This window comes from Anolis sagrei, chromosome 9 (genome assembly GCF_037176765.1).
Source record: "Anolis sagrei isolate rAnoSag1 chromosome 9, rAnoSag1.mat, whole genome shotgun sequence".
Classification (NCBI taxonomy): domain Eukaryota; kingdom Metazoa; phylum Chordata; class Lepidosauria; order Squamata; family Dactyloidae; genus Anolis; species Anolis sagrei.
The window spans coordinates 11,180,588-11,204,125 of NC_090029.1; the positions used below are offsets into that span (position 1 = coordinate 11,180,588).

A 23,538-nucleotide genomic window follows, 5' to 3' on the forward strand; every position below is an offset into this window, starting at 1 on the left:
TGTTAGCTGGCCCTGATTGATTCTTGTCTGGAATCAATCAAACACCTCCCAACAAAGGCTCCCTCAGGCAGCAATCAGCCAGGCTTTGAAGCTACATGGCCATTAAATGCTAATCATAATGGCCAATGGCCTCAAACAGACAAGAGTTCTTTCTCCCACCCTGGACATTATTCCACAGATATATAAACCTCACTTGCCTAGTTTCCAACAGACGTCACAACCTCTGAGGATGCCTGCCATAGATGTTGGTGAAACGTCAGGGGAGAATGCTTCTGGAACATGGTCAGACAGCCCAGAAAACTCACAGCAACGCAATGATTCTGGCTCTGAAAGCCTCCGACAAGACAGTGAACATAGTGCATCTCCCTCTATTATTCTGCCATCCTTCAACAGTAGGCACAGCGCGTTGGTTCCTTGTCAGTAGCCAATTAACCCAGAGGTTGAATTGTTGGCTGTCCCTCGGCGGAATATGCTAGGATTTTTTTTTCTGAGCGCAAAAAAGAAAAGGTCAGGTCAAAAGGATGCAACGGGATCTAGGCTGCTTTGTATTGTATTTTATTGCAGTAATTAAGATAATGCCTGTTTTGGCTGCTGGGTGGCAAATAAAACATCAGCGCTTTGCTGGAGGACGGATTGTTCCTCTCCCAGCTGCCAACAGACAGCAGCCTATTCAGCAAATGTGGAGAACATAAAGATTAGGGAGGGAGGGAAGAACCAAAATACTCCTCCATTTCCTTGCATAGATCAGTCCTCAAAGAGACACATTTGCCTCTTTTACCGATGCTGCATTAGAGATCAACAGCAAACCTTTCTGAATGTTGCACCTCGGAGTACATTCACCTTGCTGAAAACACCAAACTGCACACAGCCAGAAGTCTTTATAGTTTATTAAAGAATAAAAGATTAAAAGTTCTTAAAAGCAAAAGTAATGTTCCATAAGATCAATAGAAAATAACACTTTGAAGCATGATTCAAAAAGGCACCAGCAAAGCAAAATCCAATGAGAGCATGACTGAGTCCTGAGTCCATGAACACGAAGACTTCAAGATAATCCAGACAAGCAAATGCAAGCTTCTTGGTTAAACAAAAAGTTGCTCTGACAAAGGTTTGGTCCCAAACACTCTGCTTAATACCGTTTGTTTGTTTGTTTGTTTGTTTGTTTGTTTGTTTGTTTGTTTATTTATTATTCAAACTTATATGCCGCCACTCCCCTGGAGCTCAGAGCGGCTTACAAGAACAGGGTAATATCTAACACAGTTTTAAAACATTTAAAACAATTTAAAAACAGCAATATCAAAGATCAAAGGCCTGTCGAAACAGATATGTCTTACATGCCCTGCGGAAAGCTGATAAGTCCCGCAAGGCACGGACTTCAGGTGGCAGAGTATTCCAGAGTGAGGGTGCCACTGCTGTAAAGGCTCTGCGTCTGGTTGCTGTTAGACGCAAGGTCTTGACATTGGGACTTTCCAACAAATCTTGGTCCTCAGAACGGTGGGATCTCTGGGGTTGGTAGGGGGTGAGGTGGTCCCTCAGGTACATCGGCCTCAGACCATGCAAGGCCTTAAAGGTGGGTACCATCACTTTGAAAGTGATCCGGTGCTCAATTGGTAACCAATGCAGCTGTAGTAAGATTGGTGTTATGTGACATCAGAATTCCCGCAAGAAGCCAAGCAGCTGCATTTTGTACCAGCTTGAGCTTCCGGATCACCAACAGAGCAAGGCCAATGTAGAGGGTGTTACAGTAGTCCAGTCTTGAGATGATTGTAGCCTGGATCACCGTAGCTAGGTCATCCCTGGACAAGTAGGGGGCCAGCCGTCTAGCCTGCCGCAGTTCTGCTAACGACGGAGACCTGGGCCTTCATCGTCAGCAAAGGGTCCAAGAGGACTCCCAGACTCTTTACCAATGATGACAGGCGTAGCACCTCGCCATCCAGGGTAGGCAGCTGGATATCCCCACTGCCCGGTTGACCCAGCCATAGGATCTCCGTCTTTGCTGGATTCATCCTCAACTTGCTGGCACACATCCAGTAATGACCTCGAGGCACTAATGGAAATAATCGGGTACAGAGTCCGGTCGGCCTTCCATCTTCAGCACAAGCTGAGGGTCATCAGCATACCTTTGCAAAACATGAAGGCATTTCTTTGGCCTCTGGCCTCCTTCTTGTTAGGTATTCTCACACTCCTTCGAACTCTGAATTCCAAACGGTAAGCCTGATCTAAGGTTCCCGTTTCGTCAAGGTCATTCTGTTCATTAGTGTCAGCCTGTTTGCCTTCCTGCTCATTATCAGGCTGAGAACTGTCCACCTTTTCTGAGTCAATTTGCACCTGCACCTGGCTAGTTTCAGTACCAACAGCCTCATTCCTTGCTGTGGGAAACTGTCTATAACAAAAGTGTTTTGAACCAGAATGTGAACCTGAATTCCATAATCCTCATCGGAGGCACTCTGTGGTTCCAGCTGAGTCACAACACTGAATAAGTACTTGCTGAGAAAGTCCTATGGGAAGATCAGTTTGAACGTCAGTAATAACAACACCATATACGAGGAGCATTCATTAAAGATTTCCCTGGACCCACTTGGCCTGTTCTGCGTCCTTCTCTCCATCTGTGCCACCGAGGGACCCACACTTCTCCCATCTTCTTAAGCCACTGTCAACACCTCGCTTGTAGAAGTCGACAGGTTGCTCCAAAAGCCATGTTGTGACTTTGGAAATCAGATTCTCATCATCGGAAAAATGCTTGCCCTTCATAATAACTTCATTGTTGGAAAGAGGTGGAAGTCCGATAGCATGAGGTTGGGTGAATAAGGGGGACGTGGTAGAATATCAAAATCAAAGGAGCATGCTTCCGTTTGGGCAACATGTTAGTCATGAACTGGTGCATTGTCTTGCAGAAGGCGGACACCTTTGGGGAGCATGCCATATCGTCTCTTGGCTTAGGTGGCCTCCCGCCATGTCCACAGCAGTGAAGCCTAGTCTGCCCCAGTGATCATGGTCCTCTTTGGTAGGACATCCATCAATCCGACTCCGTGCTGATCCCAAAATTCTGTGAGCATGACCTTGCCTTCCCAGAGTTGGGCACGTGCCTTCATGATCTTCCATTGCAACAACTGGACTTGAGTCTCAGGATCAGATGATGGACCCAGATTTCACCCTGTGGGATCAGTCTGTTGACAAAGTCCTCCTGGTTTCCATGGCACAACATTATCAATAGAGCATGAGAGCAAATTCGACTCGTTCCTGCTCCTGGAAAGTTGTGAGCAGCTGGGGAACCCAGCAAGTAGATACCTTATGCATGTCAAGATGGTCTTGGATGATTTTTTTCCACGGACCCCACACTCATCTTGACATTTTGGGCTAGGTGGTGAATGTTTTCGTGGTGATTTTCCAAAATGGTGACCTCCACTTGCTGGATGGTGTGTTCGTCAATAGCAGAGTGGGGTCAGTCACCCTGGAATCAGAGCTGTTTCCACCAAAGTCCGACCACATTTGAATGGACGAGGCCAGTTCTTGACTCCATCATATGATGGGGAATCATCACCATAAACCTCTTTCATCTCATTGAACGTCTCCTTTGGTGTGCAGCCTTTCAAGGAAAGGAATTTGAGGACTACTTTGGATTCCATTGGGTCCCTTCTCAACCCTCACTCCACTTCAGCACCTGTCACATTAAGACCGTTCTCAGTTCAGAGTTGTAAATTGGCACGTAACCTATAGAGACTTATATCATGACACATGTGCAGTTTCGGCATCCTGTGATAAATAAAAGTGGGTCAGGGGAAATCCTTAATGAACACCCCTCGTACCATTGGCATCAATAATTTTAACATGTTTGTTGAAGGGGAGTGCAAACTGCGGTCCTTTTGGACCTGTTTTAGTCGTCTTTCTGAAATTAGCTGTCAATGGTATGCATTAGGTAGATAAGTGGAGTGCCTGCTTTTTGCAACTATTAGTATTGGTTGCCATCCAGAGGGAGGCTAAATCCCACTGAAAACCACAGGATTTAAGCATGGCAGGCGCTGATGCATTCCTCGTACTTCTACCAGTTTGGTTAATTCATGGCTTCCCCTTTTGGCACGCAGGATTTGGTGTGGTCTGTGGGTTTGCCAATGCCGCTTTGGCAAACGCGCTTTGCTTGATTTGGATGCTTTGCCCCATTTTGTAGAACTTCAGGGTCCTTCAGTAGTGATGTCTGTTCTCTTTTTGACTTTCTGAGATATATATATATATATATATATATATATATATATATATACACACACACACACACACACACAAACATACATACACATACATACACACACACACACACAAGCTGTACCCGCCATGCGTTGCTGTGGCCAACATTCCTTCCCTCTTTGTCTCCTTCCTTCCTTCCTTCCTTCCTTCCTTCCTTCCTTCCTTCCCTCCCTCCCTCCCTCCCTCCCTCCCTCCCTCCTTTCTTTCTCCCCTTTCTTCCTTCCCTGCCTCTTTCTTTCCTTCCTTCGCTCTTTGCTTCCTTTGCTCTTTGCTTCTCTCCCTCTTTCTCTCCTTCTTTCCTTCCTTCCTTCCCTTTTTTCTTTCTCCCTTTCCTAATTTCTCTGCCTCTTTTCTTTCTTCCCCTCCCCTTTTCCTTCTCTACTTTCTTCCTTCTGTACCTCTTTGCTTCCTTTGCTCTTTGCTTCCTTCGCTCTTTACTTCTTTGCTTCTCTCCCTCTTTCTCTCCTTTCCTTCCTTCCTTCACTTTTTCTTTCTTTTTCTCCTTCCTTCCTTCTGTATCTCTTTTTTACTTACCCTCCTTTTTCTTTCTCTCCTTTATTCCTTCTCTACCTCTTTCTTTCCTTCCTTTGCTCTTTTCTTCTTTGCTTTTCTCCTTCTTTCTCTCCTTCTTTCCTTCCTTCCTTCCCATTTTCTTTCTCCCCTTCTTTCCTTCTCTATCTCTTTTCTTCCTTCCCCTCCCTTTTTCTTTCTCTCCTTTATTCCTTCTCTACCTCCTTCTTTCCTTCCTTCACTCTTTGTTTCCTTCGCTCTTTGCTTCTCTCCTTCTTTCTCTCCTTCTTTCCTTCCTTTCCTTTTTCTTTCTTTCTCCCCTTCCTTCTTTCTGTATCTCTTTTCTTCTTTCCCCTCCCTTTTTCCTTCTCTCCTTTATTCCTTCTCTACCTCTTTCTTTCCTTTCTTTACTCTTTACTTCTTTGCTTCTCTCCCTCTTTCTCTCCTTCTTTCTTTCCTTCCTTCCCTTTTTCTTTCTTTCTCCCCTTCCTTCCTTCTGTATCTCTTTTCTTCCTTCCCCTCCCTTTTTCCTTCTCTATCTCTTTCTTTCCTTCCTTCGCTCTTTGCTTCTTTCCCTCTTTCTCTCCTTCCCTTCTTTCCTTCCCTTTTTCTTTCTCCCCTTCCTTCCTTCTATAGCTCTTTTCTTCCTTCCCCTCCCTTTTTCCTTCTCTACCTCTTTCTTTCCTTCCTTCACTCTTTGCTTCCTTTGCTCTTTGCTTCTCTCCTTCTTTCTCTCCTTTCCTTCCTTCTTTCCCTTTTTCTTTCTTTCTTTCTCCACTTTATTCTGTATCTCTTTTCTTCCTTCCCCTCCCTTTTTCCTTCTCTCCTTTATTCCTTCACTACCTCTTTCTTTCCTTCCTTCGCTCTTTGCTTCTTTGCTTCTCTCCCTCTTTCTCTCCTTCTTTCCTGGTTGGTTGGTGGTGCCTCTCGCACTTGCTGTGTCCTTGTGGGGGGGGGCATGGAATTCGTTTGTGCACATGCGCTGTGTCATCTTCTAACTTTTTTGGATTTTAAGTTTTTTTCGCTGTGTTTTTGGTTATTTTTGAGTGATGGTCACTCCTTGGGTTATTAGGTATCTTGTGGCCAAATTTGGTGTCATTTCATCCAGTGGTTTTTGAGTTATGTGCATCCCACAAACGAACATTACATTTTCATTTATATAGGTATAAAAATGTCACCCAGGTGTAGAAAATGAAGTGCTGACCTTCAGCCCATCATCTTTATTGTTTGCGTGGGAATAAGTAGTTTTAAGCCAGGAAACAGAATGGGAGGAGACGAGTGGGACAGTTTTCCCTTTGTTGTTGAATTAAGATGACTTATTTCTTCTATTTCCACAAAGCAAGAGACCCTCTTTTCAGTCCCTTGGTAAATATACCATTACTGCTTTTCCATCCTTATCATCTTTCCTATACATTCCTCTTCTAAAGGTCAGCAAAACATCATATTTGCCCTTCCCCTTGAAAGAGAAGTATATCCCCACCGTTTCTATTAACTTTGAACACATCTTAATGGTTTTTACCTGGGAATGTTTTAATGCTGTTTATGTTTTATCCTGCTTTAATGTTTGCATACTTGCATATTTTTAATTGTATGTTGATACTTTTACATTAAGATGCTTTGAATCTCCTGCGGGAGAGATAAAGCGGGGCATCAATAAATATCTATCCACATAATGAAAGTGAAAATATTATTATTATTATTATTATTATTATTATTATTATTAAACTAGCCGTCCCCTGCCACGCGTTGCTGTGGCCCAGTCTGTGTATATGTGTTTTGTGTGTATATATGTGTGTATTTATATATTTGTGTATATCTATATTTACGTGGTTATGCACATGTGTTGTAATGTATATTTTTTGGCTTTTTAAGTCTCTTCTGCTGTGTTTTTCAGTGTTTTTATGAGTGACTGTGGCCAAACCTTCCCTCCTTTCTTTCCTTTCTTTCTCTCCTTCCTTCCCTCCCTCTTTCCTTCCTTCCCTCTTTTTCTTTTCCTTCTTCTTTCCCTTTTTCTTTCTTCCTTCTCTATTTGTTTCTTTTCTCCCTTCCTTTGCTCTTTGGTTCCATCCTTCTTTCCTTCCCTCCTTCCCTCCTTCCCTCCTTCCCTCCTTCCCTCCTTCCCTCCCTCCCTCCCTCCCTCCCTCCCTCCCTCCCTTTCTCTCTTTTGTTTCTTCTCTCCTTCCTTCTCTCTCTCTTTCCTTCCTTCTTTCACTTTTTTATTTCCTTCTCTCCTTCCTTCCCTCTCTCTTTCTTTCCTTTCACATTTTTATTTCCTTCTCTCCTTCCTTCCTTCCTTCCTTCCCTCTCTCTTTGCTTCCTCTTTTCACTTTTTTATTTCCTTCTCTCCTTCCTTCCTTTCTTCACTACCTTTCTTTCCTTCTCTCCTTCTCTCCTTCCTTTCCTCTTTCTATCCCTCCTTCTCCCCTTCCTTCCTTCCTTCCTTCCTTCCTTCCTTCCTTCCTTCCCCCTTTCTGTGTATATGTGTTTTGTGTGTATATATACGCATATATGTGTGTATATATATTTGTGTATGTGTGTTTGTGTATATATGTGGTTTTGCGCATGCATTGTAATGTGTTTTTTTTTTTGTTTTTGGCTTTTTAAGTCTCTTCTGCTGTGTTTTTCAATGTTTTATGAGTGGTGGACATTTGTTGGCCTGATAGGTGTATTGTGTCCAAATTTGGTGTCAATTCCTCCAGTGGATTTTGAGTTAATCCCACAAACGAACATTAATAATAATAATAATAATAATAATAATAATAATAATAATAAGCTTTATTTATACCCCACCACCACAAGCTTTATTTATACCCCACTTTATTTATACCCCACCACCATACGGGACTCAGAGCAGCTATGTGCATGTGTGTATGTGGCAAGAGTGTCCACTTACTAGCTTGTAACTCAAATCTCTGCTTATATGTCAAATAAAAAATCGAGTGACAGCTCATATCTCAAAAACTCATAAGTTGGTTTGTTTGTAAGTCAAGTTTTCACTGTACTTGGGAGAAAATGATCTTGAGAACAATATTCAACAGCTGATGGCGTGGCCTCTGCTTTGCTTTATTGGACAGGTCTTGGAACATATTTGATGAATCCCGACAGGATCCGACAGGGTTGACGGCCGCACTGGAGGCCACGGACCTGGTGGGCGTCTTGCACATGCTGTACTGCATTCTCTTCCACGGCACGATCGTGGACCTCAGTGCCGCCAGCCCCAAAGAGAGCTATGTGGAGAATACGGTCCTCGTTGCCCTCCAGAGCTTGCGCTTCTTCAACAGTTTTGCAGTCCTCAACTTGCAGGCTTTCCAGGTAATATATCCACACTGCAACTACCCGCCAACACATATTCAGAAACATGGCTTGATACTACACAAAAGGCTTAGGGACTTCTTTTGTCCTCGTGTTTACGGATCAATTATTATGGTAGAGCAAGCATGGGCATACTTCGGCCCTCCGAATTTAGGAACTGTGGACTTCAACTCCCACAACTCCTAACAGCCTTCTGTAAATCAGGACAGTAAATAAAAAGCAACACTCAAAAAGCAGGGGAATTCCATTCCATTATGAACCATCTAGAATGTTAAGATCTTCTGGGGAGGCCCTGCTCTCAGTCCCGCCTTCCTCGCAGATGCGTTTGGCGGGGACGAGAGACGGGGCCTTCTCAGTGGTGGCCCCTCGACTGTGGAACATCCTGCCTATGGATATAAGATTGTCCCCCTCCCTCCTGACTTTTTGAAGAAATGTGAAAACCTGGCTTTTTGAGCCAGCCTTCCCAAATACCCCATAGTTATACGAAATCATGGAACCACATGACGACGCAATTGAATAATGACTTGACATGGAGACGCTCCCGATAATGTTTTTAAGGCTTTGTACAGTTTTTTATATTCTTATATTGTATGCTAATGTTTTTAACAATATTTTATTATTGTTTTATTTGTTATAATTGTTGAGGCAGCAAATTGTTGCCAATTGAGTCCCCCTCAGTATAGTATAAATATAGGGCATAAATAAATAAATAAATAAATAAATAAAATTGTGAACCGTGCCAAGTTGCCTCTGGGCTGAAAGAGGTGATATATAAATATAGTAAATAAATAATAAGTAATAAATAAATTCCAGACGAATGAATCAGGAACAGCTAACACTTCCCAAGTAAGGAACCCCCAGGCAGCAACCAGCCAGGCTTTGAAGCTGCAAGGCCATTAAATGCTAATTCACACCCATTTCAAGCAGAGAAGAGTTCTTTCTCCCACCCTGGACCTTCCACAGATATATCAACCTCACTTGCCTAGTTTCCCACAGACCTCACAACCCCCTGCCATAGATGTGGGTGAAACATTAGGAGAGAATGCTTCTGGAACATGGCCACACAGCTCGGAAAACTCACAGCAATCCAGTGATTCCAGCCATGAAAGCCTTCGACAACACAGAAACAATGTCTTCTGTGCCAGAAACTGTTTTTCTACACGATTCCTCTGAAACGCATGGATGTTTTAGTGTAGAAAGAAAAGCATTGGATTCTCGCTGGCATATGCCCAATGGAGTCTTAGGACCCTCATCTTTCCTTATGGGAGAAATGGCAAATATTATTTCACATCCTTAGTTCACAACCACCGATTCCATACCAAATTGTAATACATTTAAAAAAATTAGTTATCCAGTCTTAAAGGCATTTCCATTATAACAACCGTCTGGTCCAATTCACTGTTCAGGTGCCGTTATATCCATTAGCCAAAAGCCTGGTTCCACAACCACGTCTTCAGTTTTCTTCTGAAAGAAAGGAGGGAGGACACCGATCTAATTTCGCTGGGGAGCGAATTCCACAAGCGGGGGGGGGGGGGGCACCGCCGAGAAGGCCGTGTCCCTCGTCCCCACCAGCCGCGTTTGCGAAGCTGGTGGGTCCGAGAGCAGGGCCTCCCTGGCAGATCTTACACTATGAGGTGGAACGTAGAGGAAGATACGTTTGGACAAGTAAGCTGGGCCGGAACTGTATAGGGCTTTATAGTCCAAGACCAGCACTTTAAAAGCAATATTCCTGCTTCTTGGAAGGGGGTTGGACTGGATGGCCCATGAGGTCTCTTCCAACTCTATGATTCTATGATTCTATGAATTGTCCTCAGAAATGGACTGACATCCAGTGGAGTTGACATAACAGGGGGGTGGTATTCTCCCTGTACGATACTCCCGTGAGCAATCTGGCTGCCGCCCGTTGGACTAGTTGAAGTTTCCGAACAGTCTTCAAAGGCAGCCCCACATAGAGTCCATTGCAGTAGTCTATATGGGATGTAACCAGAGCGTGGACCACTGTGGCCAGATCAGACTTCCCAAGGTACGGGCGCAGCTGGCGCACAAGCTTTAACTGTGCAAAGGCTCTCCCGGCCACTACTGAGACCTGGGGTTCCAGGCTCAGTGATGACTCCAGGATCACTCCCAGGCTGCATTGTATGTGTGCTGGTTGTTCAGCAGTCGTGGCCTGCAAATATTTCCTCAAAACCCAGGCGCATGGCAATGGGCTCATGAAAATTCCCACCAGCGCAAGTAATCCCCAAATCTATAGATACATTTATCTTGAGTGTCTAAACCATTAGAAGGTGTCAGGGAGAAGCAACACAGGATATACCAAACGGCCATTAACACGGGCTGAAGAGGAAACATATTGTTTTCTTGAGAAATGGCTTTTCAGGCTTTATATACAAACTCCTCTGCCCCCTGGCCTGTGGTTATCAGCAGAGACATAAACACGGGACCCTTGGATTGGAGACTTGAGGAACATGTGTTGTGGGAGAAAAACAAAAGGATGGATTCAAGAAGATCTCGTCACCTAAAAAAATCATAAAAGCTTTATTTAGAATAATAAGACAGAAAATGAAGAACTGGACCTGAGCTCCTCTAACACCCATCGCTCCTGAGGTTTCAAGAGAGGGGGAAACTCAATCGTTACCTCTCTGCTGACACACAAGCAGAGAGAGATCTCAAAGCACACAGAATGTTTACAGAAAACCCACACACACAGATATCTACACAAAAACTCCAACCATCACCCAAGTCAAAAAAGAAGCCCCATTAAAGCCTTGGCAGACCGTGCAAAAAGAATCTGCGAAGCCCACCTCCTCCAAGATGAACTGAACCACCTCAACTGGGCTCTCCAGGCCAATGGAGACTCCACCTCAGACATCAGAAGAGCTGCAAGACCAAGAACAAGCCACGAGAGTCAAGACAACCACCCAGAGGAAAAGGGTTCTTGAGATTAACTTCACAATTCAGCAGCAGATCAGTTGCACAACTTCAGCGCTTTCCAGTAGATTCTTCCTGCACAGTATTTTCAGTCAACTGCTCCCACATCCTGCAGTCACTCTGGAACCTTTTACATACACTTGAGCACATGCCCGGCCATTGTCAGTTTTACCATTGTCTTTCCCCCAGTCTAGATGATATTACAAACTTACCACAGCATACAGTTATATCTTGTCTTAGCAGAGAGGTTCTTTTAATTACATATAGCCTTCGATGAACAACATCACAGCACAAGGAGAAATATACACTGTACATGACTTCCTTATATACAATTCATTTACACATAGCAATCTCTGATTGGTTCCTAACCCATTAACTTAACTCAGACCCAGGATTGCATCATTCACAATCACCTGGACTAGGCCAGAACACATTCCCCAAATGAAGTTCTATATACAGTTAATGCATGACTCAGCATTTCCAATAGAAGCCCATTAGCAGTGCATGACTCAGCTATAATACATTACAATACATTGTAAAACCTGACAGTTCTTGCCATACATCAAGGGAACCACTGACCAAAGAGAGTAGCTGATGAAGAAACACAACATACAAACTATCTACAGGCCCACTAAGAAAATCCAACCAATGCTATGTTCAGGAAAGGACAAGAGGGATCCTCTCACCTCTGTAGGAGTCTACCGTGTAACATGCAGCTGTGGGCAAGTCTACATAGGGACCACCTATGCCATTGCCCAGACATGAATCAAGGAACATGAAAGGCACTGCAAACTACTTCAACCAGAGAAGTCAACCATAGCAGAGCAACTGATGAACCAACCTGGACACAGCATATTATTCGAGAACACAGAAATGCTGGACCACTCTCACAACCACCATGTCAGACTACACAGAGAAGCCATTGAAATCCACAAGAAGCGTGTGGACAATTTCAACAGAAAGGAGAAAACCATGAAAATGAACAAAATCTGGCTACCGGTATTTAAAAAAAACTCTAAAATTACAACAGCAAAACAACAGAGAGGAAACAATCAGGGACAGCTAATCACCTCTCAACAAAAGATTGCCCCAGGCACTGCCAGGCCATCAAATGCTAATCAAGGTGGTCAGTTGAAACATTCACACCTGGCTCCAGCAGACAAGAGTCCTTTCATAAAATCATAGAATCAAAGAGTTGGAAGAGACCTCATGGGCCATCCAGTCCAACCCCCTGTCAAGAAGCAGGAATATTGCATTTAAATCACCCCTGACAGATGGCCATCCAGCCTCTGTTTCAAAGCTTCCAAAGAAGGAGCCTCCACCACACTCCGGGTCAGAGAGTTCCACTGCTGAACGGCTCTCACAGTCAGGAAGTTCTTCCTCATGTTCAAATGGAATCTCCTCTCTTGTAGTTTGAAGCCATGTCCCCATTGTGTCCTAGTCTCCATGGAAGCAGAAAACAAGCTCGCTCCCTCCTCCCTGTGGCTTCCTCTCACATATTTATACATGACTATCATATCTCCTCTCATCCTTCTCTTCTTCAGGCTAAACAGGCACACTGGTATTTATTTATCGTGTCAGGCAACCGAACAGTTGTATTACATTTTTGACAGAATAAACAAACATACAAAAGACACAGAGTTTGCAAGCTTGGTAGTTGATTAAATGTCCTTTGACCAGTATCTGGCCACTTGGAGTGCCTCTGGTGTTGCCCCAAGAAGGTCCTCCATTGTGCCTGTAGCAGGGCTCAGGTTGCATTGCAGCAGGTGGTCTGTGGTTTGCTCATCTCCGCACTCGCATGTTGTAGATTCCACTTTGTAGCCCCATTTCTGAATGTTGGCTCTGCATCTCGTGGTGCCAGAGCGCAGTCTGTTCAGTGCCTTCCAAGTCCCCCAGTCTTCTGTGTGCCCAGGAGGGAGTCTCTCATTGGGTATCAGCCACTGATTGAGGTTCTGGGTTTGGGCCTGCCACTTTTGGACTCTCACTTGCTGGGGTGTTCCAGTGAGTGTCTCTGCAGATCTTAGAAAACTATTTCTCATTGACGTGCTGGCTGATGCCCAAACAAGGGATGAGCTGGAGATGTCACTGCCTTGGTCCTTTCACTATTGTCTGCTACTTCCCAGCGTATGTCAGGTGGTGCAATACCGGCTAAGCAGTGTAATTTCTCCAGTGGTGTAGGGCGCAGACACCCTGTGATAATGCGGCATGTCTCATTAAGAGCCACATCCACTGTTTTAGTGTGGTGAGATGTGTTCCACACTGGGCATGCATATTCAGCAGCGGAGTAGCACAGCGCAAGGGCAGATGTCTTCACTGTATCTGGTTGTGATCCCCAGGTTGTGCCAGTGAGCTTTCGTATGATATTGTTTCTATCACCCACCTTTTGCTTGATATTCAGGCAGTGCTCCTTGTAGGTCAGAGCACGGTCCAGAGTGACTCCCAGGTATTTGGGTGCACTGCAGTGCTCCACTGGGATTCCTTCCCAGGTAATAATCCTCAGAACTCGGGATGCTTGTCTGTTCTTGAGATGAAAGGCATATGTCTGTGTTTTAGATGGGTTGGGGATCAGCTGGTTTTCCCTGGTCATTCCACAGATATATAAACCCATTTTCCTAGTTCTAGCAGACCTCACATCCTCTGAGGATGCTTGCCATAGATGCAGGCGAAACATCAGGAGAGAATGCCTCTAGAACATGGCCATGTCGCCCGAAAAAACCTACAACAACCCACACAGCACATACTCTCCAGATTCAAGTGTAAGAAAGGCAGAAGTCAGATTTGAAAAGCTTGCGGTAGAAAAGTCTCCATTTTAAACAGCCAATCAGAATGAGAGCAGAAACAGAACGAGAACAGAATATAGTCCAATTGTCATTCAGGAGACACGGGGAAGGAAAACCCTCTGACTATTCTAAGCTAACTAAACTTCCTCATTGAGGACTGCAGACTTGAGCAATGTGGGGTTGAATTCCAACAAGAACCACTTGAATTATTATTTAAACAGTTGGAAACAAAATAGAAAGTGATACGCCTTTCACTTCTGTTGGCATGGGGCACGCAATTGTCAAAACGGGCCCACACTCTTACACAATTCTCCACTCCTGATTTAGTCCAGATCTTCTTCCCTTGCAGTGTGAACCTGGTTCAGGCCCCGCTCGCTCTGCGGATCATGAAAAGCGTATCTTTTTGCATAGAAAACCGGGCTGGAGGGTGGGAATTGTTGTGGGAAGCATCCTGAATGTGGGGCTGGTATCCATCTGCTCTTCCTTCGAACCCAACTTGGAAGACAAGGAGTCAAGCCGGCCTCAATGGCCGTGATTTTCCCACAGGCCTGTAGCCTTGTTCCAGCCCAGCCAGTCGACTTTGATGTTCCGTCCTCATGCATCACTTTTTCCCCCTTTGACCCCGTGTCGCTTTTTTCTGGATGACATGTTTATTAAATAGAGGCTGTGCTCTGCGCAGATCAAGTGGGCTCCCCTCCACTGTAATCCGCTCGGGCTTGATTTCTCCTCCCACGTCCAACAAAGCATGAAAGCCTTGCAAGTGAGGAAGGACTTTTCCGCCTCTTGATTATGTCCCGCCATATACCGTATATACCCGAGTATAAGCCAACCTGAAGATAAGCCAAGATACCTAATTTTACCACAAAACACTGGGAAAATGTATTGACTCAAGTATAAGACAAAGGTTGGAAATGCAGCAACTACTGGTCAATCTATATAAATAAAAATGTAATGTTCGTTTGTGGTATTCACAGAACTCAAAAACCACTGGGGGAATCGATACCAAATTTGGACACAAGACACCTAACAACCCAATGTATGTCCATCACTTAAAAAAATTGATTTTGTCATTTGGGAGTTGTAGTTGCTGGGATTTATACTTCACCTACAATCAAAGAGCATTCTGAACTCAACCAATGATGGAATTGAATCAAACTTGACACACAGGACTCCCATGACCAACAGAAAATACTAGAAGGGTTTGGTGGGCATTGATGTTGAGTTTGGGAGTTGTACTTCACCTACATCCAGAGAACACTGTGGAAACAAACAATATGGATCTAGACCAAACTCTACATGAATACTCAATATGCCCAAATGTGAACACTGGTGAACTTTGTGGGAAAGTAGAATCTTAACATTTCGGAGTTGCACTGGTGGGAAAATAGAATCTTGACATTTGGGAGTTGTAGTTGCTGGGATTTATAGTTCACCTACAATCACAAAGTATTCTGAACTCCACCAACGATGGAGTTGGGCCAAACCTCCCACACAGAACCCCCATGTGGGCCACAGCAACGCGTTGCAGAGGACGGCTAGTCTATATAAATAAAAATGTAATGTTCGTTTGTGGGATTAACATAACTCAAAAACCACTGGATGAATTGACACCAAATTTGAACACAATACACCTCTCAGGCCAACGAGTGACCATCACTTGTAAAAACACAGCAGAAGAGACTTAATAAGCCAAAAAATAAAAAAATACATTACAACTAATACACAAAACCACATATAGACACAAACACACATATATACACATGTACACAAATATATACACACACAAAACCCATATACACAGACTGGCCACAGCAACGTGTGGTAGGGGACAGCTAGTGACTGTTCTTTGACCCCGGATATGCACCTAATGATGCTCAGGTGGACCTTCATGTGATTCTCAAGGGTGGCTCTTGTCGCTTCCATGTGGGATCTGGAGACGGAGGAGCCCTTATGCTTCTTTCTCTTTGTCTTGCAGTCCGTCGTTGGCGCAGAAGGATTGTCCCTCGCCTTCCGGCACATTACAAGCTCCTTATTGTGGCACTGCTCCCAGCATACCTGCGAAGCTCTGCTACACGAAGTCATTGTGTGCATTGGCTATTTCACGGTGAACCACCTGGATAATCAGGTAAGAGCATTGCTCCCAAGATTAGCAGAGGTTGCCAACTCCAATTAGAGGGACTCTTTGTTTCTTCTTACTCGGCCTGAGACGTAATTGTGGAGCCTGAGTTATCCTTTCCCTGACAACTCCGACAATTTGGTAATGCGCTCCACTCGAAGGTTTTTCAACCAGGATACACTGGAACCCTACATGTCCTCAAATTTTTTTTTACAAATGTGTAAGAGGAATTAAAGAAAACATTTAACATGCCGTATATACTCGAGTATAAGCCCCCACAGCTTATAAATTTATTATTTTACTCTGTTGTTATTATTATTATTATTATTATTATTACATTTATTATTTTACTCTATTATTATTAAACTAGCCATCTCCTCCCACGCGTTGCTGTGGCCCAGTCTGTGTATATGTTTTGTGTGTATATATGTGTTTATGTGTGTGTGTATATATATATAGATAGATAGAGATATATAGATAGATGGCTATATATATGTGTGTCCATATTTGTGTATTTCTATGTTTATATGTGTATATGTATATAGTGTATATGTGTGCACTTGTTTATATATGTGTGTATGTATGTCTATATGTATATGTGTGTGTGCATATATATATGTAAATATGTATGTGTGCATGTGTATATGTATGAATATATTTGTGTCTGAGCTTGTATGTGTGTGCATCTGTATGTATGTATGTGTACATGTGTATATGTATATGAGTGTGTGTGTATGTATATATAGTTTATTGGGGGGGGGGGTTAAGTCTGTTTTGCTGGGTTTTTTGTGTGTGTTTTAGGGGTGATGGACACTCATTGGCCTGATAGGTGTCTTGCGTCCAAATTTGGTGTCAATTTGTCCAGTGGTTTTTGAGTTCTGTTAATCCCACAAACGAACATTACATTTTTATTTATATAGATTTATTATTTTACTCTATTATTATTATTGCATTTATTATTTTAATCTATTTCTTACTATTATTACATTTATTATTTTGTCTATTATTGTTATTACATTTACATTATTTTACTTTATTGTTACTATTGCATATGTTATTTTACTCTATTATTACTGTTATTTTTATTTTTACATTTCTATTTTACTATTATATTATTATTATTATTATTATTATTACATTTATTATTTTACTCCCTTTGTTATTATTGGAAAGAAACGTAAGCATGTTTACATTGAAGAAGTAAGACTAACAGTTTAATCAGAGCTGGACAGTCCTATCTTAAATTACAGTTATATGTAAATACTAGCCGTCCCCTGGCACGCATTGCTGTGGCCCAGTCTGTGTTTGTGTATTTTGTATATATGTGTATATGTGTGTATATATTTGTGTATATGTGTGTTTGCATGTATATGTGTGTGTGTGTGTGTGTATATATATATATATATATATGGTTTTGCACATGTGTTGTAATGTATTTTTGTTTTTAGGTTTTTTAATCCCTTCCGCTGTGTTTTTCAGTGTTTTTATGATTGATGGTCACTTGTTGGCCTGATAGGTGTCTTGTGTCCAAATTTGGTGTCAATTCGCCCAGTGGTTTTTGAGTTATGTTAATCCCACAAACTAACATTACATTTTTATTTATATAGATTCAAAACCATTTAACCCTCTGATGCCTCAATTAATGTAATTTTATTGGTATTTATCCGAATATTTCTCGATGTTCAATGAGAGGCCGAGCTTCTCGTATGCGTCTGCAAAGGTATTTAGAGTGGTTTGTAGGTTTTCATCTGAATGCGCACAGACTACGTTATCATCAGCATAATGGAGTTCTATGACAGATGTTGTTTGACCTTGGTTTTGGCTTTCAGTCTGCTGAGGTTAAATAGCTTGCCATCTGTCCGAATCTTTCTCGATGTTCAATGAGAAGCCGAGCTTCTCGTATGCTTCTGCAAAGGTATTTAGAGTGGCTTGTAGGTCTTCATCTGAATGCGCACAGACTATGTTATCATCGGCATAATGGAGTTCTATAACAGATGTTGTTGTGACCTTGCTTTTGGCTTTCAGTCTGCTGAGGTTAAATAGCTTAAAGAGCACTTTGGTTTTCTCGATGTTCAGTGAGAGGCTGAGCTTCTTGTATGCTTCTGCAAAGGTGTTTAGAGTGGCTTGTAGGTCTTCATCTGAATGCTCACAGAGTATGTTATCATTGGCATATTGGAGTTCTCTATCAGATGTTGTTGTGACCTTGGTTTTGGCTTTCAGTCTGCTGAGGTTAAATAGCTTGCCATCTGTCCGAATCTTTCTCGATGTTCAGTGAGAGGCCGAGCTTCTTGTATGCTTCTGCAAAGGTATTTAGAGTGGCTTGTGGGTCTTCATCTGAATGCATACAGACTACGCTATCATCGGCATATTGGAGTTCTATAACAGATATTGTTGTGACCTTGGTTTTGGCTTTCAGTCTGCTGAGATTAAATTGCTTAAAGTGCACTTTGGTTTTCTTGATGTTCAGTGAGAGGCCGAGCTTCTCATATGCTTCTGCAAAGGTATTTAGAGTGGCTTGTGGGTCTTCATCTGAATGCGCACAGAAAGGGTTTCCATGCTGCTGCCTGGGAATATTGATGTTTGGGGCTGTTTGCCTTTCTCCAAAACCCTTTGCGTGATTAGAAACTCCTTTATGGGAAGGAGAAGGGAGGGATTTCCCATGGTTGACACACCGGCCCTACTCCCTGGCAAGGCTCCCTCTCTCTTGGCCACAATTAGGAGTATTGGCTGCAATGGGTCCCGTGATGCCACGGATGGGCCCAAAAGGGGCAACGATGCAATAAGAATAATGTTCCCGACCTTCCATAAAGCCAATCAGGGGCTTACGGTTGGGATTACGATTCCTAATTAAAAACATTGCCGTTAATTAACCGACGCCTTGAGCCTGGTGACACTTTCAGTTTCCTCCTTGCTCTCCGATGTAATTAATGAGCCAATTAGTATGTATTGTCAACTGTTGAGCTCATTTGCATTTTATATTGGATCATTGAATGCGGCCCAATGTAATTCAATTAACACGAAAGACAGATGAGTGGGCTTTGTCCATAGAAGCGTGCTGGGAATTTACAAAGGAGGCGTGTTTACGGTTGCATGCAAATATTTTTAATTTGCAAATCTTTGCAAATTGAAATATTCAGACCTAGGATTTCCCCAGACAGGGTGGAAATATAAGCGGCGCGCTGTTCATTTGTCCCTTGGTGCCCTAAATCTTATGAATCTTATGCCCTGAATCAATCTTATGATATAGGGCTTCATCATATAATAATAATAATAATAATAATAATAATAATCTTTATTTATACCCCGCAAACAGTGGCTTACATGAGACTAGGCCCAAACAACAATTACAATAAAGAAAACCAAAACACAACCGAAAACGTGAACAATAAACAATAACATCATAATAACATAAAGCATATGGATACACAACAAATGAGAATTACCATAGACACAGTGTGTGTGTATATGTATGTGTGTGTGTATATATATATATATATATATATATATATATATATACACACACACACATAGCAGCAAGACTTGGATTCGACTCCGTTTTGTCAATACAGAACACCTAAAACTAAATTTGGAATTACAGTACAAGAACTTCATAATTGTGAGTCATATAAATAATTCACAGCATTTGGAAAGGCTGTTAACAATGCGCTGTTGTTGTTATATTTGACAGGTGTTAAATGTGTTTATTTATATTAGTTCTTGTATTTTATTTTTCTTTTCTTTATTTTCTGCTGTGATCTTGTGTTAAATTGTTTTACTGTATTGCTGGGCTTGGTCTCATGTAAGCCGCCCCGAGTCCCCTTGGGGAGATGGTGGCGGGGTATAAATAAATAAATAATAATTATTATTATTATAATAATAATAATAATTATTATTATTATTATTATTATTGGATTGTTGTAGGTTTTTTCGGGCTATATGGCCATGGTCTAGAGGCATTCTCTCCTGACGTTTCGCCTGCATCTATGGCAAGCATCCTCAGAGGTAGTGAGGTCTGTTCAAACTAGGAAAAAGGGTTTATATATCTGTGGAATGACCAGGGTGTGACAAAGAACTCTTGTCTGCTGGAGCTAGGTGTGAAGGTTTCAACTGACCACCTTGAGGTCCGAGGATGCTTGCCATAGATGCAGGCGAAACGTCAGGAGAGAATGCCTCTAGACCATGGCCATATAGCCCGAAAAAATCTACAACAACCCAGTGATTCCGGCCATGAAAGCCTTCGACAATACATTATTATTATTATTATTTGAAACACGACAAGATGAGTCCACAGCAGACACTCTGCTGGCTGTTGTATTGGATCACACGTCGGACACTTCCCAAGTGTCTAGGACTGTGTGATGTATCAGCGAGTAATGTGTGCAGATCCCAATCAGCTGGCAGATGGTAATCTTGTCAGCGCCGATTGTGTTTAAGTCCAGGCCAAGGTCTTTAGGCACTGCACCCAGTGTGCCCATCACCACTGGGACCACCTTTACCGGTTTGTGCCAGAGTCTTTGCATTATTATTATTATTATTGAATTATGGGTTTGAAAAAAAGTTTTAAAACAGCATCCCCTCTATATTTAAGGTATTGCGTAGCACGGAGTAAATGTTCATCTAAAGTGCAAATAACTATTCTGAAATCATAGCTCTTGGATTTTATAACCTTAGGGATTTCAACTTGTGTTGCTGTGAGTTTTCCAGGCTGTATGGCCACATTCCATAATAGTAATAATAATAATAATAATAATAATAATAATAATAATAATCCTTTATTTATACCCCGCTAACATCTCCCGAAGGACTCGGTGCGGCTTACAAGAGGCCGAGGCCCAACACATCAATAAAACAACAGCATAACAAATACAACAATAAATAAAACTCATAAAAACAAAACAATAAGCATTAAAACAATAACAGTACACATTAGACAATAAAACCACGATGCATTTAAAACTAAGGCCGGGCCAAATGTAATGTAATTCTCTCCTGATGTTTCACCCACATCTATGGCAGGCATCCTCAGACGTTGTGAGGTTTGTTGGAAATTAGGCAAGTGGGGTTTCTATATCTGTGGAATAATGTCCAATGTGGGAGAAAGAACTTTTATCTGTTGGAGGCAAGTGTGAATGTTTGTTTTTATATTGCTCTGTTGCTTATTATATTGTAGTTACTGGGAAGTATAGTTCACCTACAATCAAAGAGCATTCCGAACTCCACCAATGATGGAATTGAACCAAATATGGCACACAGAACTCCCACGACGAACAGAAAATACAGATCAGTGATTGGTTGGGGGTGCGTGTGTACCAAAATACTGTTTGCTTACCGTTGAAAATTACCTAGGGCTGCCTCTGCCCATAGTCACCTATGGATGTGAGAGCTGGGCCAGAAGGAAGGCTGAGCGAAGGAAGAGAGATGCTTTGGAACTGTGGTGTTGGAGGGATTTATAGTTCACCTACAATAAAAGAGCATTCTGAACCCCACCAAAGATAGAATTGGGCCAAACTTCCCACACAGAGCCCCCATGACTAATAGAAAATACTGTGTTTTCTTCTCTGTAAATTTTTTATTGATTTTCCACAAGTATACAATAAAAGCAACTCAAACAAAATCAAAAACATAGCAAGTAAAGAAAAACAAACAAACAAACAGAAAAAACCACAGAACCGACAAAACAAACAAACAAACAAAAGCCCACCACTCATCCCCTCCACCTACACCCTATAGTGACCTCCATTCTTCTTACTTAACCGGTTATCTATATTTCTATTCTATCTCTCTCTTATCAATCATCCATCTGAGTAGTTATTTCTATTCAAGAAGAGAGAGAGAGCCATAGTTTTTATTTCTATCTCTCTTATTTCACTTAAGTTAACCAGTCTTTTCTTTCGATATATTCCTGTAAAACCGTCCAATCCGTTGGGTTTGTTGCTCGTCCATTATGTTGCCTTAACCAGTATGTTAGTTCATCCATATCTTTAATGTCTTTTATTTTTCCAATCCAGTCCATTTTTGTGGGTATTTTCTCTTGTTTCCATACCTTAACGTACACCATTCTTGCAGCGGTGGCAAAGAAGGTGAAGAGCTTTGCCTTATTTTTGTCTTTAAATATTTCTGCATCGAACATCCCCAATAGATACATTTCTGGTTTTAATGGGATCTCTATTTTTAGAATTTTTTTACATTCGTAGTGGATTATTTTCCATTTTTTTAATTTTTTTTGTCGTGTCAGAGCAACCAGTCCATTATATATTACATTTCTAACAGAACAAAGCAAACAGACAGAAAAATACACATCTTGTGAGTTTGGTAGTTGGTTAAATGTCCTTTGACCAGTATCTGGCCCCTTGGAGTGCTTCTGGTGTTGCTGCAAGAAGGTCCTCCATGGTGCATGTGGCAGGGCTCAGGTTGCATTGCAGCAGGTGGTCAGTGGTTTGCTTTTCTCCACACTCGCATGCCGAGGATTCCACTTTGTAGCCCATTTCTGAAGGTTGGCTCTGCATCTCGTGGTGCCAGAGCACAGTCTATTCAGTGCCTTCCAAGTCGCCCAGTCTTCTGTGTGCCCAGGAGGGAGTCTCTCATTGGGTATCAGCCATTGGTTGAGGTGCTGGGTTTGGGCCTGCCACTTTTGGACTCTCGCTTGCTGAGGTGTTCCAGCGAGTGTCTCTGTAGATCTTAAAAAACTATGTCTAGATTTAAGTCGTTGGCGTGCTGGCTGATACCCAAACAAGGGATGAGCTGGAGATGTCTCTGCCTTGGTCCTTTCACTATTGGCTGCTACTTCCCGGCGGAAGTATTTTCCAATATTTCTTTGCTTTCTCACATGACCACCACATGTGGTAGAAAGACCCCTCTTGCACCTTAAATTTCCAGCAGTTCTTATTCATTTGTTTATACATTATTCCAAGTTTCCGTGGCGTCATATACCACCTATGCATCATTTTTAACCAGTTTTCCTGTAGATCTGATGCATATGTGTATTTCAACCTTTTACCCCATATTTCTTCCCACTCTCTTAATAGAATTGTCCTGCCAATGTTCTTGGCCCATTTAATCATTGAGTCCTTTATCACATCTCTTTCTGTCGCCCATTCTACAAGTTTGTTGTTATTATTATTATTATTATTATTATTATTATTATAACTTTATTTGTACCCCGCTAGCATCTCCCGAGGGATTCGATGCGGCTTACACAGGCCGAAGCCCAAAACACAATACAACAATACAATACCTAAAGCAAATTAAAAACAGTTGAGCAAAAAAAGAATAACAGTAACAATACAACAAGACGCTATTAAAAACTGGGCCGGCCAGAGTAGGGGTACAGGATTAAAAGTGCTGATGTGGCGGGAGGGATGTAGGATTGTAATATAAGTGCAGTGTGCAGTGATCTTGGTTCTACTAAAGTGCTTCTAGGATTTGGTGCTGGGGTTCCTAATCTGAAAAGGCACATCGGAACAGCCAAGTTTTCAATTCCTTCCTGAAGACTGCCAATGTAGGGGCTTGTCTGAGATCTTTCGGGAGGGTGTTCCAGAGTCGAGGGGCCACCACAGAAAAGGACCTGTCTCGCGTCCCCACCAAGCGCGCTTGCGACGCGGGCGGGATCACGAGCAGGGCCTCTTCAGATGACCGGAGTGAGCGTGTGGGTTTGTA

General features: G+C 42.4%; 1 protein-coding gene across 2 annotated transcripts in view; it reads left to right on the forward strand.

Annotated features, from left to right (window-relative positions):
* The window catches only part of SCAPER (S-phase cyclin A associated protein in the ER), a 247,483-nt gene that overhangs the window by 200,257 nt on the left and 23,688 nt on the right, over positions 1 to 23,538 (forward strand). For both annotated transcript variants that reach the window (XM_067471273.1, XM_067471274.1), the window contains 2 exons: positions 7,821 to 8,058; positions 15,742 to 15,891. In XM_067471273.1, coding sequence (XP_067327374.1) covers positions 7,821 to 8,058; positions 15,742 to 15,891 — 388 coding nt within the window. The remainder of the gene's footprint in view (positions 1 to 7,820; positions 8,059 to 15,741; positions 15,892 to 23,538) is intronic.